The sequence below is a fragment of the Zingiber officinale genome, chromosome 4B (genome assembly GCF_018446385.1).
Source record: "Zingiber officinale cultivar Zhangliang chromosome 4B, Zo_v1.1, whole genome shotgun sequence".
Classification (NCBI taxonomy): Eukaryota; Viridiplantae; Streptophyta; class Magnoliopsida; order Zingiberales; family Zingiberaceae; genus Zingiber; species Zingiber officinale.
Genome location: NC_055993.1, coordinates 134,737,737 through 134,756,546, shown reverse-complemented (window position 1 = coordinate 134,756,546; position 18,810 = coordinate 134,737,737). Strand labels below are relative to the sequence as shown.

Sequence of the window (18,810 nt, the reverse complement as noted above, 5' to 3'; positions counted from 1 at the left end):
TTTTAAAGCGTTGCAAAGATGATGTTTTTGTAAAAAATACACAACGCTTTTAAAGCGTTGTCTTCGCTACAAACGACAACGCTTTAAAAGTGTTGTCGTTGAGTAGACTTTTAACAACAGTGCCTTTAACAACGCTTTTTCAGGCACAAAGACAACGTTTTAAAAGCGTTGTCTATTAGCTTTTTTCTTGTAGTGATGGTTTTGCAGTTCCAAAAGACAAAGAAGAAAACCAATGGACGAAGAAGGAGTAGGCTGATTTCGTCGCTAACGGAAAGACTGAGTTTCACTGGCTCAGCGTTCTTCCGCCCCAGGAGGTAAATCGGATCGGAAGCTACAACTCCGCAAAAGACCTCTGGGAAAAATTCCTGGAGCTCCACGAGGGTACCTCGGAAGCAAAGCTAGCGAGGCGTGACATCCTTCGGACACAACTAACGAACCTCCGGATGAACAATGGCGAGAAGGTAGCGCAACTCCAAGCAAGGATTAAGGAGCTAATAACTCAAATAATCAATCTTGGAGAAGAAGTAACGAACCGGGATTCCATTCGATACGCGCTCAACGCCTTCCCCCAGAACTCCAGACTAGGCGTCCTTAATAGATGCATATTACATCTCTAAGGACTTTGAGGTAAGTAGTTTAGAAAACTTATTTTCTACTTTCGAACTTCACGAGTCTCGACTTTCAGAGAAACCAGTAGAGAAGTCGAACCTCAACATTGTCCTACAAGCCGAAAAGGACGATCTCGACTCCGAAGCATCTATCGACGAAACCGAAGCGGCACTATTGGTAAGGCGTTTCAGTAAATTTCTTAAAACTAATAAATTTAAATCGCAGTCTAGGAAGCATCAATACAACAGAAGGACAGTCCGATGCTATAATTGTAATGAGGAAGGGCACATCAAGGATGACTGCCCCAAACTGAAGAAAAAGAACAAGGAGATGCCTCAAAAACCGACGTCCTCTACACGCAAGAGCCTGAAGGCTACATGGGACGATTCTTCATCCTCCGAGTCAGAAGCCGAAGCTTTCTCGGGACTAGCACTGGTGGCCAACCATCTCCTTGAAGATGATTCGGACTCAGAGATGAGCATAGATGAAGGGGGAGGATCATCAGAAGAGGAAAGCTACGATGAAGGGGAAGCCTCACCAAGTAAGGTAAGTGAGGTACGTGCACTAAAACCTAAACAGTCATTTCAATTTATTATAGCTCTCTCTAAAGACTTAGCTAAATTAGAAAAAGAAAATACTGAATTGAAATTGAACTTAGCAAAAGCATGCCCACTAGAAATGTATGATAGTTTAAAATTAGAAAATGAAAAATTAAAAGTTGAAATTAAGAAATTGATAAATCATGATGCATGCTTAAATAAATTTCCAAAATCAAAATTAAGAATTTATGGAAAATTAAATTGGTACATAAGGAAGATCAGGGTCAACTTAGGAAATACCAAAAAACTATGTACCCCCTAAATTTTTTAGTAACCCAGTAGGAAGGGATCTATACTGGATTCCAAAATCTTTACTAAATTAAAACTAGATAAGTTTAGAGCTTAACAACGAGTAAATTAAATAATGAATTTCTTTATGAAGCTTTGTTTAAGGAAGTGGTTGTTGCTCCAATAACCAAGAACGCCTAGTGCCTCGCCACGACTTGGAAGTTGAAATATCGAAATAAAATTTTTAATTAACTTTCTGATAAAAGCATTAAAATTAGAATTAAATAATGCTTTGAAAAGTTTTTTTTAACATTTTCTTAGAAATTCTCCAAAAAAAAAATTATTTTATCTTAGAAAAATTCTCAGTCTTTGCTAAGTTAAAAATTTTTTTTTAGAACTTTTCAAAAGACTTTGACAATATTTTTTGTACCCCGTTTTTGCTGTGATCAAAGGGGGAGAATAAAGATAAGTTCAGTTAAGGGGGAGTTTATCTTAGTATAATTTTTTTTTTCATCTTGCAATTTATAAGTTCAGTTAAGGAGAAGTTTATCTTAGTATAAATTTTTCATCTTGCAATTTATTTTAAAATTATAAATTTATGCCTGAATTGTTAGTTTAGTAATTCCTTTAAATTACTATCTCTTTGTTTTACCCTAACCTGAACTTGGGTTGATGCACATCAAAAAGGGGGAGATTGTTGGACCCCGTAGTAGTTTTGATGTGATCAACCAAGTTTAGGTTAGGTCCTGTTTATCTGATCCCTGTGTCTAAGTGTGCAGGAACTTAGGAGCGCATGAAGTCGAGCGGAAGACGCAGCTAGCGAGAAGGACGGCACGGGAAGGGAGCCGACGGGCTCGGTGCGTCCGAAGGACGAGAGAGCTGCAGAAGAGTACACCGGTGGGCGTGAAGAACGTGCGCGGCGTTCGAGGGACATAAAGCCGGGACGGAAGACTGCTCGAGGAGAAGACCGGGAATTGGGTTCGGGTGAGCCTCATTCCGGATGGCCGAAATCACCCAAGGAAGCTGAACCAGAACAAGTCAACTGGAAGTTGACCTGTCAATGGTTCGATCGACCGAACACACTTATCGGTCGACCGAACCCCATTGCATCAGAGCACAGTCGTTGGTGACACGTCAACATCACATCAGCCAGTGGTGAAGTGATCGGTCGACCGAACCTCATGATCGGTCGACCGAACCCAAGTTTATCCAGAGACTCAGTCGAGCAATTTGATCGGGCCAACTCAGCTGGAGACCGTTGGCCGATCGATCGATCAAACATAAGGATCGGTCAACCGAATTCAAGCTCGATCCACAGAAACTGCACCTGGACATAAGATTGGGCAGGTACAGCAGGTTTGGTCGACCGAACTGTCTCGAGTCAAAACTTGATACCGAAGATCAGGTCATCCGATAATCTCTAGAACCCCTATATAAAGGAGGGTCTCGAGCAGCTTTAGAGAACAACGAACACGAACGAAAAAACAACTCTTGTACTCTCATTCTCTTAGCAACTACTGTGTTGTCAAAGTGTAAAAGGCTTCTCCGCCTTCAGAGAAGGAGACTCTTTTAGTGTGCCTTTCCACCACCTTGGATTAACAACCGTCTCGGTTGTAACCAAGTCAAATAGCTGAGTTTCATTTCTTTTCTGTTATTTTGTTTTGTTATTAAGTGTTGCTATATTTTAGAGTTGAAAAGCTTTGAGGAGGATAACTTTTAGTTTCAGGCAATTCACCCACCTCTTGTCGGTCCCCGCTGCACCAACAAAAACATCTTAATTTTCAAAAATAAATTCGATTTAACCCAAAAACCCCACGAAATCCTATATTTAGGTCAACCCGAACCCGACCCGAAAATTTTTAACCCTTCAACCCGAACCCGAAAATGCTCAACTCGAATCTGATTTTTTTTCTGATCGACTCGAGTTGGGTCGTCGGGTTCATTGTTGACACCCCCTACTAAATACTAGACTACTAAATAAATGCAATTGTCTAGACTAATTGTGAGGTTTAAGTTGTGCAAGAGCAAGATATCTAAGGAGAAAAATAAGAGAATATGGTGAGGAAAGAGCATTGAGTGAAATGAAAGAAGAGAAAGGAGAGTGATATGAGAGAACTCGATGGGAAAAGTGATTCTAGGACTTCAGTTTCACCATAATTGGAAACATCTAATCTATGTTTGGTTTCCTATCCTCAATGATTATTTATGTAGGTAGGCTATCCTATGGTATTCATGTGAACTTTTGGGACTACACTGGTTTATCATTCCAATTTGTTGTTTACTTTCAAACTGACAGAGCTGAGGGATTGCTTTCTTAAGAAGATCCTTGTTACGTGATCTCACAACCCCTGAGTTGTCTTCTCTTATCGTGTGGCGATGGATTGGAACCAATCCATTACAATCTATGATATCATATTGCTCCTTGTGGCATATCAATCTACTTCCATAAGCGACTCTCCACGTCTCAAGTTTCTATAGGTCAGAAGATTGAGTTCTCTTTTCGGTTCATCCATGCATCTCATGAGATACAAATCTTGTGCTTTTAGCTTCAAGATCGTGTGTACATAGTAGACCCGAACCACAAACACATATCCCATTGAATAAGAAATATTTAAACTCAATAGATTCAACAAAATAGTATTTACATATCAAAAGAGTTAATCCATAACCCTAGAATCAAGAGTCTATTCCATAAACTCAGAGTTACAACTAGAGATCATCATTCAAATATAAGGTACAATCAAGACAAATTTAGAAATGGGAAGAAAATCTTAGTCTTGATGTGTAGGATCGTCTCCAGATGCTCTTCGATCTGAAATCTGGGTGTTAATGCGTCGAAAATCTCTCGTATTCATTCTCCAAAGTCTTCTTGGGGCCCTTAGGTGGCTCCCAATCAAGATCCTTGGTTTGAGATCCAAATTAGTTTTTTATACCTGATTTCCAGGCACCCAACACGGTCGTGTCCGCCGGCATGGTCTACCCATGTCGGCCGGCACAGCTTGCCCGTGTCCGCCAACACGGCATGCCCGTGTCGGGCACTGTGGCTGCTTTCGAGCTGCGACACGACTGTGCCCGTTGGCACAGTCTGCATGTGTCGTCCTCTGTGCTACGTAGATTCCCTCGCCACGGTCATGCCTGCTGACACTACCAACCGTGATGCATACTATGGAGTTCAAAAAAATTTTGTGTCTGAAAATGGGGCACAACAACTTCAGGATGGCCATGACTGTGACAGTTGAAATGTACTCAGAAATTGATCTTCGAACTTCGTTTTCGCTCCTCTTCACATCCTATCAAAGAAAATAAATAAGAATAGCTCTATGAAATAGAAAAGTATTACAATAAAATACGAATAGATAAAAATATGAGATATATGCACATGAAATAGAATAAGATGTCTGTCAAATTATGATAAAAAAACTTATATAAAATATTCAGATCAATCTTCTCCACCATCAACCTCCAGAAGTCCTTGTAAGGATTCCTCAACTGTTTCTCCTCAATTTTGTGTTTCTTCTTTTTATTATTAAGCTAAGCTGGAGGGAAGCTAATCTAAGCTAAGCTGGAGCTGCCTCGTTTACTTGCCATTTCATTTTATACAAATGTTTGGATTGTGGTGTTGGGACATTGAAGGCGACTGATACACTATTGAGGCTCAGTCTCTCATTTGTTTTTCCTTTTTTGAAACAAAGATTCTACTGTGACATAATATTTAAATATGTATCCGGTCAATAACAATAAATTTGAGTGTGAAGACAAAGATTTGAGTGTTAAATACAGAGTATATATGTTTGCAAAACAGAACTGATTGATATAGGCACAGTGCCTTCCCACCTGGCATGGCATGGGGTCTATAAAATAGAGGTTTAGTGTTCATGTTGAAAATAAGAAACTAAATAAGATCCTGTAAGGATGACTATTGTGTGCAGAACCTTCACTTCATTTCCCTACATTTGAACTAGCAATGTGTTACAAGAGAGGGAAGAAATAAAAAATAAACTCAGCAAGGTATGACTTTAATCTAATTGAATAGGTTGGTCTAGTACTATATAGTTAGAGTCCAGTTCATCAAATAGGATTGGATTGGATTTGATCGACTAGCTAAGACAAGTGAAGAATGACATAAACGCCCACAAGAAAGAATTAAGGGTGCGTTTGGTTCGGGGTTATTCTTGATAACCTTGATTATCCATCCAAAGTTATCAACAAAAACCTTGTTTGGTTTACGTATTTGATGATTCCCAAGTAATGTTACATGCCCGACACGTCAGCAAAAGGGTCATGCAGCCCGGAATCGGAAAACCTCATAAAATTAAGGTTTTTCTTGATTCCGGGGTTAACAAAATTTTTTTACCAAAAATACCCTTCGATAAGAAAAAATATGAAAAAAAGAGAAAAAATGTAAAAAAATATTAAAAAATGTAAAAAAATAAAAAAAATGTTTTAAAAATTTTAAAAATTTATTTTTTAAAAAAAATAAGTAATTTAAAAAATAAAAAATATAAATTTTAAAAATAAAAATTTTAAAAATAAAAAATAAAAATTTTAAAAATGTTAAAAAAATTTAAAAATTTTAAAAAAAATTTAAAAATTTAAAATTTTTAAAAAATTTTAAAAAATAAAAAAATTTTAAAAATAAAAAATTAAAAATAGAATAAATTATTTAAAATTAAAATTAAAAAAATGTAAAAAAAATAAAAAAATATAAATATAAAAAATATAAAAATATTAAAAAATAAAAAAACACATTAAAAAGTAAAAAAATATACAGGAAAAAGAAAAATAAAAAAACATTAAAAAATAAATAATAATAATAATATTATTATGTATAGTTGGTTTTGTAAATGAGGGTAATACGGTAAAATATTAAACTAGGGTATTCATTAAAACCTTCAAACAAACAAGTTTTTGTTGCATTACCTAAGTTGAACCAAACAACATTTGATTATGTTTTATTCCCTATAACCTTGGTTATGTGATTATCTGGTAATCACATAACCAAGATTATACATGATGACTTGAACCAAACGCACCCTAAATGTATTGTACACCGTTTATCCGGCATTGCAAATTGAAACTTTTTCTATATATAGAACTGAATCTAGACTCCAAATAACAAAAATATGTCACGACTATTTTATCACTATTCATGGGACGAATGCTTAGCTATGGCTAAAACCTCATTAGTATTTTCCACACACCTTGTATTCGAATCTCATGACCGGCAAGAAATTCGTCACTGTGTTTGAACTAGTGGGACAGCCGGGCTTCTAGGTCACTGGGCCACTCAGACTTTTGGATTAACCTAATGGGCAAACCGGGAAAAGATTGCCTATCCTAGAATTAGTCGGGCCGTAAGACGTGAATAGCTAGGCTATAAAAAAAATAGAATGAACGCTTAAAACATACATGAATGGCAATGCATTAGCATTAATAAGAACGGTATGTCAAGAAATTTAATATCGAGAACAGATCCACCTCCTCGATACATGGTGGGCATCAAATGCATCTTCAACACCTTTTATTGAACCTTTGAAGCATCAAGTGTCTCAGGAACTGATGACCTGAGGTTTATCCCGCTATACGTCTATGATCTATGTACCTGTATGAACCTCCCTTTATATCCATGGGGCCAGCACTAGGAAGGCCGCTAAGGTAACAGATCTACCTTTTTTCTAAAGCATCAGGTGTAAAACCTTCAACTCGACCATTTGTTAAACTCTCATGCTGCAATTTGCTAAGCTCTTGCGCACTTAATGCACATGACAATACCATCGAAAAATCATTTTCCAATCATGTCAAAATAAATGGGTCAAACTCAACCATACGAGACATTATTGGTTAACATGATTTAATTAATATTTGAGAGTTATAATCTTAGAGGGTGTTTGACTGAGGTTATAAACTCTCTAAAACAGTTTATAAGTTGTTTTGGAGCTTATAAGCTCTTCAAATTTGTTTGATAAATTTTTTTTCAAACAGCTTATAAGTTGTTAAAATAAGTTGTTTTGAAGCTTATAAGTTGTTTTTAAAAAAGTATGGAAGACCCTACTTTTTTAAAAAAATCTTATTTTAATAATTTTTTTCTCTAAAATATCCTTATATAATTTCATAAATCCCCATCTGATCCTCCATAAATTTTTATAAATCTAATATCTTTTTATCTCCGCCGACTTTTCTTCCAACGTTATGTCATCTTCTCCGCCAACACCTCTTTCTAATTTTTTCTCCCCCGGTGCAGAAATTTATCCAAAACCCTCTATTAATAAAAATCTCAAAACTCTCTATTAATAGTATTATACCCTTTTTGATAATTTTATTAATAAAAAGATCTTATAATACCAAACACATTAATATCTTTAAGTTGATTATAATAAGTTTATCCAAACACTTTAACAATTTATTTTTAAAATAAGACCTAACAACTTATAAACTCCTAAAATAACTTACAAACTGTACAAGCTTATAATCTGTTTTTAATAAGTTTAGCCCGAGGAACAACAATTCTGGATATATTTTAAGTAACATTTTAAAACTTTTAGAACCGTACATCAATAACTAGTGTTAAACCATCATCTCGAAAGAGACAAAAAAAAAAAAAAAAAAAAACCCATTGCTACCTCATAGCAATTTCGCGGGAGAAAATTAAAAGGAATAAACAAACGGAAACCAAAATGGTTTCACTTCAAATGCTAACAACAATATTATATAGCCAAAGAAACCGATTTGCCCCAAACTTTTCAGGTCTCTTGACAATCTGCCTGCACTACTCTTTGATATCGAAGCAGCCAGGAAGAACTACCAGTCTTGACCCCGTACCATAGTCCATAGCTTATCTTGAAATTGTACCAGGCAACTGGTTCATCCAATGCCCTTCCTCAAATAAAGATCAAGGGGCAAGAGATGAAACAAGCACATGTTTCTCAGTCAAATGCTTTTGAAAATTAGTCAGACGAGCCTGCAACTCGACGATTCCTGCAGCCTTCTGAGAGAGAATGGCATTCAGTCTAGTTACATATTCATCCAGCTGGTTACCAGGTTGATATGCTTCATCCAAAAGTCTCATTTCCTGTTTATAAAGTAAAAAATCAAGAAAGTTAAATGAACCAAATTTGAGTATTATATTCAGTTTGACAGATCTTACCTCTCTGACAATGTTCAGCGTTGCCTCCACTTGTCTTCGATGAGCTGTCACCAAATCCTCTTCTTCCTGCGGTTATATCATGTAGAATCTTATTAAGTGTCTAGGAAAGAGATTTGCATTTTGTGCTGAATATGCTCACCTTCAAAAGATCAGCTAGTTCATCATCGGAATCAAAAGAGTCTTCATCAAAGACATCTTTCCGTTTCACCAGCGAATCAACCCTCCTCGCCTTCCCATTTGTCGGCAAAACAGCGTAAGCCTCTGCCTTTCCTTTCATCAGAGATGGTTTTTCTTGCTCAAGTACATCCTCAGAGTAATTAAACATCTCTGCGGTTGTAGAACTTCTACTGTTAACCTGAAAATGGTTTGCTTGTGAAGCTGTCAGTATGCCATCTTCTCTCGCACTGAAAAACGAGGATTCATTCTCAATTTGTTTGGACCATCCGCGTTTGTAATTCTCACTGGCATCGGCAGTGTTTCCTTCAGTCTTGGAGAAAGATAAAGGAGCAGCAACTGACTCTCTTAGATTTGTTGTTGATGAAAGATCCTTTTTACTGTTTCCTTTAGAGAGACTCTTCACCCTGCAAAGAGTTGAAACCGCTTAGCACTAAAAGGAATCAGTGTATAATAGTTCCAAGTAACACAGTTACATAATCCATCACCTATCAGCATATCGCAGAGTATTCAAAGTGTGTTCACATGAGCCCGAATTTGGAGATATGCATGATATCATCACCGTGCGTGAGTCACCAACAAATGAATCCCTTAGCACTTCAGTTAGCTTACTCCCTCTGAAAGGAATATGAACCTGGTCATTGTCAAGGGCCCGAATGCATTCCTTCAATGCAAGCAAACTTTTGTTGATCTCTGCGCCTTCTATTCTGGATTAGAAAAAGACAAAAATCATTGCATTGGGAAAAAAAATGACCATGTTTCTTTTGTAATTATATTTTACAAAATGGTTACCTTGTCTGCTTGTCATTATCAGTGGTATCTGCACCTCGCTCACTTCCAGCAAGGTCTATAAATGAGAGTTTGCCACAAATTCGAGCAGGCTTTGATTCATTACCATCTACTGATTTCTTAATGGCAAGTTGAAGTATGGCATGAGAACGGGATGATTCCTCATTTGCTCCAGTTGTGCCAGTACTCCTGGTTGCATTACCTTTTTCAATGAGGTCCTTTATGGTGTCAATACTTGACACCCTATACTCTTGCAAACCCACTATGCAAACCTTCTGCTTTCCATCCTCTCTCATGCAAAGCTTCCTATATAATAAACATGTTAGCGTGAAGGGGAAAAAACATTCTAAAATAGAAAATAAGATTAGACCTTCGGTCATTTAGCAAATCAAAGAGCTTTCCTCCATAAATCTCAAAGAAGCTGACGAACAACTGGAAACCTTGATTTCTATATGCATGATGCATTAGCCTCAGAATATCTTGTGATGCTTTAAGAGGTAGTGGGTGCATAGTGTATGTCTTTCCACTACCTGAGAAAAGGAAGATACAAAATTCAGCCAGTCAGCCACCCAAATCTAGAAGCAAAAGTTTTGATTATCATATTGCAATAATCACAGAAATAGAGAACAAGTGACACAATTAAGCAAAGCAAATGGAAAAATGTACAAGCACAAATAGCAAATAGAAAATACAATGTATAGTAAGGGTTCCATAGAAACTATGGAGATTTAAAAAAAAAAATCAAATAACAGAAGGCCAAATTTTCAAAACTTGCACAAATTTAGCTTGGACGAATTTAAATGGAATCAATAAGAACAATATTGTGTGCATAATTCTCAGGTCATGGCAAATGCTAAAATTGTTTTAGGGCAAGTATTAAATGTTTGATTTGGGACACAGGATAAGAAAATAATTTCAATATCCACAATTTTATTTCTTTTTAACTTGAAGTTTAGAATTAAGAAATAAAGAAATAAAAACATTTCAAACTACTATTTCGTTAACATTTCCAGTTCGTTCAGAAATGACTGGCTGTACAAGAGATGAATCCCAAGTATTTGAGAACAACTACATGGATCTTATTCCACCATTGAGCTCAATGTAAGGATATCTCAGTAGTGCAATGTAGTCTTCTTTCTAAAATCAGTTAAGATCAATGTGTTGGATTTAATCTTCTTCTAGTGGACTCAAATGTGATTTGAGACATGCGGATTTATGCCATTAAGAATCCAAACCCATTAAGTGATCTAACTTAAGTGAATTCGGGTTTTGGCTATTGGATGTGGATTTATTTGTGTAGAATTTATTACCTGCATCAATTATTAATGATGGACTGATAAAAGATGCAGATCCTCAATATATTGATTTGGTCCCTGTTGGATTGAGAGGAGATCCTCTGGTCCGCTTTTACGGACCAGAGGATGGTCCCTTTGCATGCATTGGTGGAGATTGATGGTCCCCACCTATTTTACAGGTGGGGGCCATCAATCCCAACCAATGCATATAAAGGGACCATCCTTTGGTTCGCAATATGCAAACTAGAGAATCCGGCCCCCTGTTGGATTACATATACTAACATATTTTCTGCATTCCCCCCATTCACATAGAGATTTCAGCGCATCACCCTAAATCCTCTGGAACACTGCAGGATCTCGAGGACGACGCTCTACAACGATGACTATTCCACCGCATTCAGGTTTCATCGTTGTTGTTTTAGTTCATTTAATTATGCTATGTTAATGATAAAACTAGATCTTTGTACATAGGGTTGTTTTTCTTCTTTTGGTTTCTAGAATTCATGTGGTTAGAAGAAAACTCTAATTATAACACAATGCTGATAAGGATTTTGAATATTTTTTTAGGCAAATTTCAACCTTTTATGTGAATTTAGAAGTAACCGTAGCAGAAGTTTTCATAATAAAATAGAGCTCAAAATAAATGAGGAAAATATGAAATGAAAATGAATATTATCTATCAAAAGGTTGTACGTATATCAAGATAATCCAAAATTTTAAAAATTATCAAACAGGAAAGTAATCATTCCATTATTGATATCTGATTAGTGTCAAACATCGGAAGAGGAAAGACATATCATCTGACTGTCACAACTAATGTACAAACATGCTAAAGATCAAAAAGAAAAATTAATGGCTGAATGGACAATGCATGTTCCTGTACAATTGAATGGTCAAACAATTTTAGCTAGTAAGCGTCTACCTGCTACAGTAGTGGAGAACTTTTTTATAAATTGATGAAATGCAAATTATAAAACATTTTAGGCATTAAAAAAAAGTTAAGTTTCAAATTGTGCTCTATTCATGATCAAATTTTGGCTTCATTTAGAGAAAGCAGGGGCAGTCATGGCAGCGACAATAATGGATGATGAATAGGTGATGGCAATTGGACAACAAAGAAAAGTAAACCAACAGAAGGCAACAAGAGGCTAGCGTCAATGCTAGTGCAAAGGAGATGATCAACATCGATGGTACCACACGTAATGTCGAGGGAAAGGAAATTGGATGGAGTCAATGTTGCGAGGAGGCAATGGCGCAAGTAGGATGGCAGAGGTGCTTAGTTGCCCTTTAAGGGGTTGATGATGGTCCAATCAAGAGTGGTTGCTTAGCTGACGGTGGGTGTGGTAACACATGATGTTTGTCCATCAAAGTTGAAGAGGAGCAGCTCGAGTGGTTTGTGAAAAAGTAAGCTGATGATAGCAAAGGCAATGACATCAATAAGAAAGCAGTTGTTGCATGGGCAATGGAGATTTCTTTTGAAGCGATAGGAGTGCAGAAAGAAGCAGTGCATGAAGAAACGGAGGGAGAATGTGGATTAGGTTAGATCGCATTCAAAGGAGAAAACATGGGACAAATCATGGATGAGGGTGGCATTAACACCTGAGGACAATGGAGAAGAGAGGGATTAACTAGTATCGAGATTGAATCACTAAATTTACGCTCTAATGCAAATTTACACAGAATCAATATTGAATCGTTGAACCGCCTAAAATTTTTGATGAAATTAATGAAGTGCAAGGGATACATATCTCCAAGAGAAAATAAAACTCACCTAGAGGAAACACTCTCTCAGTTGAAAAAAGAATTATCACCATGAGAATTAAAAGAAAATTTTATTACTTCAAAAATTGTCAAAAATACATGAGATTCTACTCCCTTTTTAGAAATTGATAAAAGACTCATCCTTTATAAATAAAAATTAGTTCATCCCAATAAAAACTTTAATTGACTTTTTCTAAATCTATACAACATTTTAAAATTCTCTTGCTATTTTATAAGAAATATAACAAACCATAAAAATTTAGCAACTTAAACAATTTTAAACTTTTTACTTGCATTTTAAAAAGATTTAAAGTCTAACTGCATTAGATTGTGAAGGAAGAAAACATTTGTTCAAGTCATCACTAGCTCTTCAAGAGGCGCAAATACAGTTGGCAAACAAAACAAAGTTGATTTCTATAGGAAGAGAAGCTAGGAAGGGAAGATAGCCTTGCCTAAGAATGAAATTGCTTGTCCAGAAAAAGAAAAAGTTGTTAGTGGGAAGAAGCAAGCAAAGGTTGTTGTTAGATTGATCGCAAGGGAATTTGATGAAACAAATTCTCAAAGATTGACAGCTGATTGAACATAGATGATGAAAAGAGAAGTGGCAGTAATGGCCCTTGGATATGGATTGCGTAATGGGATGGGCTGATTGGTGGAATTAATCTTCGTCTTCTTGGTTTTACAACCTTGTCAGCCTATGGTCGTGTGGGATAATTTGAGGCGGATGGGATTAGAGAACCTCTCAATCTATGGGGTTTGATTTCTTTTTGTAAACTCAGTCATCTTCTTTATTGCATTATTCCAGTCATTTAAATACAACTACTGACGTTCCTTCCCGACGAAGGAAGAAAACAAACACTAAATAAGAAAGGCTTATTCTTACTAAAAATAAAAGATAAATCCTATTGACAAGAACAGATACTGGACTAAATCCTGAAAATAAAAGATACTCGACTTAAATAAAAATCAATTATATAGCTAAATCAATTCTCTTGATATACACCCTTCTTTCTAAATATGTGGTGTGTGTCCTTAACACATTTCAATAAAAAGAATACCTGCGGAGATCCATCATCAAAAGGCTTAATGAGGAGACACTGAATCCTGAATAGATCAAGTGTGAAGGAGTTCCATCTCAATTATCACTCTGCATGGTCACAAAATTCCTTGCAATTATGGGTCAGGGTAGCTTGTTTGAAGCTGCATCTGTCACTATGCCAAGATAGTCTCTAAGAGGGAATTGTAGTGACGAAGGAACCAATGTTGCATGGAGGCAGCAGAAGGTTCCTTTAAAAGAGGAGAGTTGCAAGCCGCACAAATGCAAAAGTCAAAGCAAAAGTCTTACAGTCAGCAAGAGATGAAATAGCAACCTAAACCAAATGATACGCAGTTCATGAGATGTGCATGTGAAAAAAATGGGGCCTCCCATGCATTCTACCAAGTCGCAGCACGCAGATGTTGAACTACAGAGATGAAGCCACCAGGTAAATTGATATCAATGGAGGGTATAGAGAGCAGAGCAAGAGGGCATTTCTGTTCATGAATTAGATATGGCATAAGCACGAGAGAGAGGCCAACAGAGCTTCATGGTGGGAAGAAGCCGAATACTGGAATCTCAAGAAGAAAGGGAAGGTGGATCCCCTCAATCTCACCAGGCTGATGAAAAAAAACTTCCTGTTAGCGGTCATCTATTGTGTCTTTTGTGGTTATCTATTGTGGCAAAAGACGATTCGCTCGCCCCAGCACATCTACGCCCCTGCCAACCGTCCCTACGCCAACACGGAGAAAGTAAATCACGAATGACTATTAGCCATTAATGCAGCGGTCAAGGCATGGGAGAAGGCATGCTCGGGCGTGCCAAGTTCCCTAAACCCTAAACCCTAAACCCCATGACCTAAATGGTAACACCTCATGCCTCAACCATCGCACCGCCCCGAGGGGATGGAGAAGCAAAATTAAACCTAATACATCCAAAATAGGACTAAAACACGGAATACTAATAACCTAACAACATTAACACTAGCAACCAATATTTTCTAGTCATTGAAGTAGTAGTTGTTTTACACATATAACATCCAGCATTTATTGGTTTCCAAGAAACTCAAAGAAAGAATTTTCGTAAAAGAAATATTGAAAAAAAAAGAGGATAGAATACATGCTCATAACCCAATAAAGGTAAAGAAATAAAGAAGCTTGTTAATGTTAACTATATCAAGCTTAACTACTACTTTTTAGAGTGATAACTAATCATCATACATGAAGCTACTGCTACAGTTGAAAAATCTGAAGCAAATCCTACAACAGTCCACTGAGTATATGTTATTCTTCACATAAATTTGCTTCATATAGTATTATATACACATTATAGCTGAAAATTGTAAACAATAAAGAAATTGACAGGAAACAATTATAGTAAAAAATGTATTTACCTGTTTGTCCATAGGCAAAACAAGTTGCCTTGGTACGATTAAAGATAGCAGGGACAATTGGTTCAACAGTCTCATGATATACCTACAGAATAAAATACACAAAAAGGGGTTGGCAAAGAAAACTTTATACTCGAACAGTCAACTTTAAACTCGAGCAGTCTATTCTATCACTCACTTCTTCGTTTGAGACATTTTCATCCAGTACAGCATCAAACACAAACTCATGCTTCTCAAGATACTCCGTTAGGTCAACCTAAACCAATCAGAATAAATTAGAAGATGTTAAGCATGATACTGGAACAGTAAAGGATATCCAAATTCAAGTTTTCATTGTGCTGATAGTGTAGATATTTCATGAACTAACATGTTGATGGAGAAAAGCGGAGAGAAGACTCTCGCTATAGGCAATTAATAAAACTTGATTAAGATTAATACTGGATAATGCGCAAACCAATAGTACACTTGCTTGAAATGAATACTTTCACAATTTTGTGATTGAGACTCTCTTAAAAATACCCACCTTTTAACCACGAAGACTACCAACTTGCAAACACAAATCTCAGTGAGACAACAAATCTCAAAGTGCACAATAAGATAGCTGACTATTTATCCCTCAAAGTGAGTATGCTTTAGAACTTACTGGTGAGCTTGTCTCAATATTTTCCTGCATAAACTGTCATAAAAGATAGAAAAGGAAAATGGAATCAAACTTAAAACGCATTACCATTTCTCATCTAGTTCTCAAATTTGGTAACATTTTCTCAAATTCTGCTATATATTTTATGATATTTTTACAAGTTCTGGAGGCTGAGTAAACTTACCAATACATAAGGTAGGATCAGAAATATATGAATTTCTATCCCTTCTCTTCCCACCGAATACTTTGTCTTCTCCTTCATCTCATCATTTATCTTTTTCTGTCACTCTTCTTTTATTTTCCTCATCTTTTCTACTCAAGAGGATTTTGTAGATGGAAAACGGGTATAACTATATATTAATAAACTCAAAAAAGAATTTATTACCAACAAGTGATTTTTGGAAGTATCAACCATTATGTTCCATTTGAGTGCAAGAAGACAAGTATTTGGATAGGCTATAAATCATCAACTAATTATGATATATGTTTAGTATTACATTTGGAATTGCTAGAATAACTCTGTAGCAAGCATATAAAACATGTAGAGATTTTTGAATGGATATATATATGATGAAACTACTATATATATATGATGAAACTACTCTCTAAAACAAGCAACAAATTCTCTTGAATATTACCTTGAATTTTGTCTCATGAACGGTAAGCGAGTTGCAACCTGGTTCTATAGTGATGATATCATCCTCCTTTTTTGCTATTTCCTTTTTGTTAAGTGGTCTTTTTCTTACCTTCGTTGAGATTATAAGCAAAGAAAAAAATGATGTAAAAGCTAGTCTAAAATGTGGTGCTTAAAAAAAAAGCGTCTAAAATGTTAAAAAGAAGAAAGGCATACCACCACTTTGATTTTGGCAACCGAACTTGTTTTTTCTTTCTCAGATGGTGGTACTATATTGCGGCTCAAAGGTCTGTTACTGGAAAAGCTAGCCTCAATGTCATCCAAGTTTCTCTCATGGCCGTAACCAAGTGGTAATGCACCAAATCCCGCACCTGTCATCTGCCCACAACACAACAATTTAACTGCGTACACAATAAAAATTTGAATGAAGACAGCCAATTTGACGAGATAAATTATATTGGGCAATTTAGCTGTACAACTATGGATATCCTAGTCATAGCTCAAAGAAAGTTATCCCGCTAAGTAACGATCCAACACGAAAATGAGATCTCTAGTTGCTGAAGTAAGACAATATGGAAAAGCAGAGACGAGAGAAAGGATTACTTCTGGGAGAAGTTCAGTGTCGAAGGAATGGATATCTAAGATCCCCGGACTGAGATCATTTGGGAACACTTCCTCCCCGTTTTTCCTCTGGCTCGAGGGCCGCGAAGATATCGGCGGCGTCAACGGCTCCGCCGATGATAAGAACTCCCCGCTCATCCCCCTTTGCATGTTCCTCAACATCCTCGAATATTCCACCTGAACCACCGAGAAAGATTCAAACCTTGGAAAAAGAAAACGATACGCATCCCGACCAGATCGAAGTGGGCCGGCTGGATCCAATTACTTGCTGAGAAGCAGGCAGTCCCCCGAGCTGCAGCCACTTGCTGGCGCCGCCCCCTCCTGCTTCAGGGAAAATCTGGTCGGATGAGTACTGCCGCTGGTGGAGCTGTCCGCCGGTTCGCTGCTGCATCTGCCTCCCGCCGACAACGGCACCGTTCATCCTACCTCCGATGAGAGAGATCGGACCTTCTCTTCCTCGGCCGCAGCTCTCCCTCCGCGAATCGCCGCGAGATTTGCGCCGTCTACGGTCTACCGAGAGGAGCGGCGAGAGGAAGAGAGAGGAACAAGCAAGGAGCGCAAGCAAATGACCTGAGCCAAGCAAAAGCAAGAGTTAAAAGAGAATGGTGAGGGTACTGGCGAGAAATAACTCTACCTACCTAGCACCTCCACTCCCACGATTACCACCCATACTATTGGAGGAACCTAAGTGAGTCCGGTATGTTCGCAGAGGCTGGAAAAAGCGCGTAGCCAAAGGGAGTCAAGGCGGAGGCCTCGAATTAAGTAATGTTAGTTGGTGGTGGAATGTGATCGAATTCAAAAACTTTCGAAATCGGTGGCCGGTCCGGGTGAAGGGGCGGACCCGGTCCAAATAGGATGACGGGAGACAGATGGGCCATCGAGGCCGAGCGGGTGCCGTTGGATATGCAACACGTGTCCGGGAGCGATGTGGTTGCCAGGCTTATGAGAGACTTCATGCATTTTGAAAATTATTTATTGTTGGGTGAAAATTATTATTTCATTAATAATTTTATTATTTTATATATAGTTAGAAAATTACAATAAAATATCCTAATAATATTAGGTGGTGGTGGGTTAAATGACTAAAATAGTTAGGGTGCGTTTGGTTCGGGGTTATTCTTGATAACCTTGCTTATCCATTCAAGGTTATCAACAAAAACTTTGTTTGGTTTAGGTATTCGATGATTCCCCAGTAATGTTCCATGCCTGACACGTCAGCAAAAGGGTCATGCAGCCCGGAATCGGAAAACCTTAGAAAACTAAGGTTTTTCTTGATTCCGGGGTTAACGAATTTTTTTTACCAAAAATATCCTCTGATAAGAAAAAACATGAAAAAAAGAGAAAAAATGTAAATAATAAATAAATAAATGTTTAAAAAAAATTAAAAAAAAATAATTTAAAAAAATAAAAAAAATTTAAAATATAAATTTTAAAAAGTAAAAAATTTAAAATTTTAAAAAAAATTAAAAATTTTAAAAAAATTTAAAAGATTTTAAAAAAATTAAAAATAATAAAAATAAATTTTTTAAAAAAATTTAAAATTTTTAAAAATTAAAAATAAAATAAATAAATTAAAATTAAAATTTAAAAAATGTAAAAAAATAAAATAATATAAAAAATATAAAAACATTAAAAAAAATAAAAAAAACACATAAAAAAGTAAAAAAAATATAAAAGAAAAAGAAAAGTAAAAAAAACATAAAAAATTAAATAATAATAATAATAATATGTATAGTTGATTTTGTAACTGAGGGTAATACGGTAAAATATTAAACTAATATATTCATTAAAACCTTCAAACAAACAAGTTTTTGTTGCATTACCTAGGTTGAACCAAACAACATTTGGTTATGTTTTATTCCCCATAACCTTGGTTATGTGATTACCTGG

At 36.4% G+C, this 18,810-nt stretch overlaps 1 protein-coding gene across 1 annotated transcript; it reads right to left on the bottom strand.

Moving 5' to 3' along the window:
* Positions 1 to 7,929: 7,929 nt before the first annotated feature.
* On the bottom strand, positions 7,930 to 17,494 carry LOC121976884 (kinesin-like protein KIN-13B). Its single transcript, XM_042529281.1, has 12 exons — positions 17,186 to 17,494; positions 16,903 to 17,097; positions 16,516 to 16,677; positions 16,304 to 16,411; positions 15,204 to 15,281; positions 15,029 to 15,110; positions 9,914 to 10,073; positions 9,547 to 9,849; positions 9,243 to 9,461; positions 8,720 to 9,161; positions 8,581 to 8,646; positions 7,930 to 8,505 (listed from the first exon to the last, which is right to left on the bottom strand). Exons 1-12 carry the CDS (start codon positions 17,339 to 17,341, stop codon positions 8,326 to 8,328), a joined length of 2,151 nt encoding a protein of 716 aa, XP_042385215.1. The 5' UTR covers positions 17,342 to 17,494; the 3' UTR covers positions 7,930 to 8,325.
* Between the last annotated feature and the right edge of the window lie 1,316 nt (positions 17,495 to 18,810).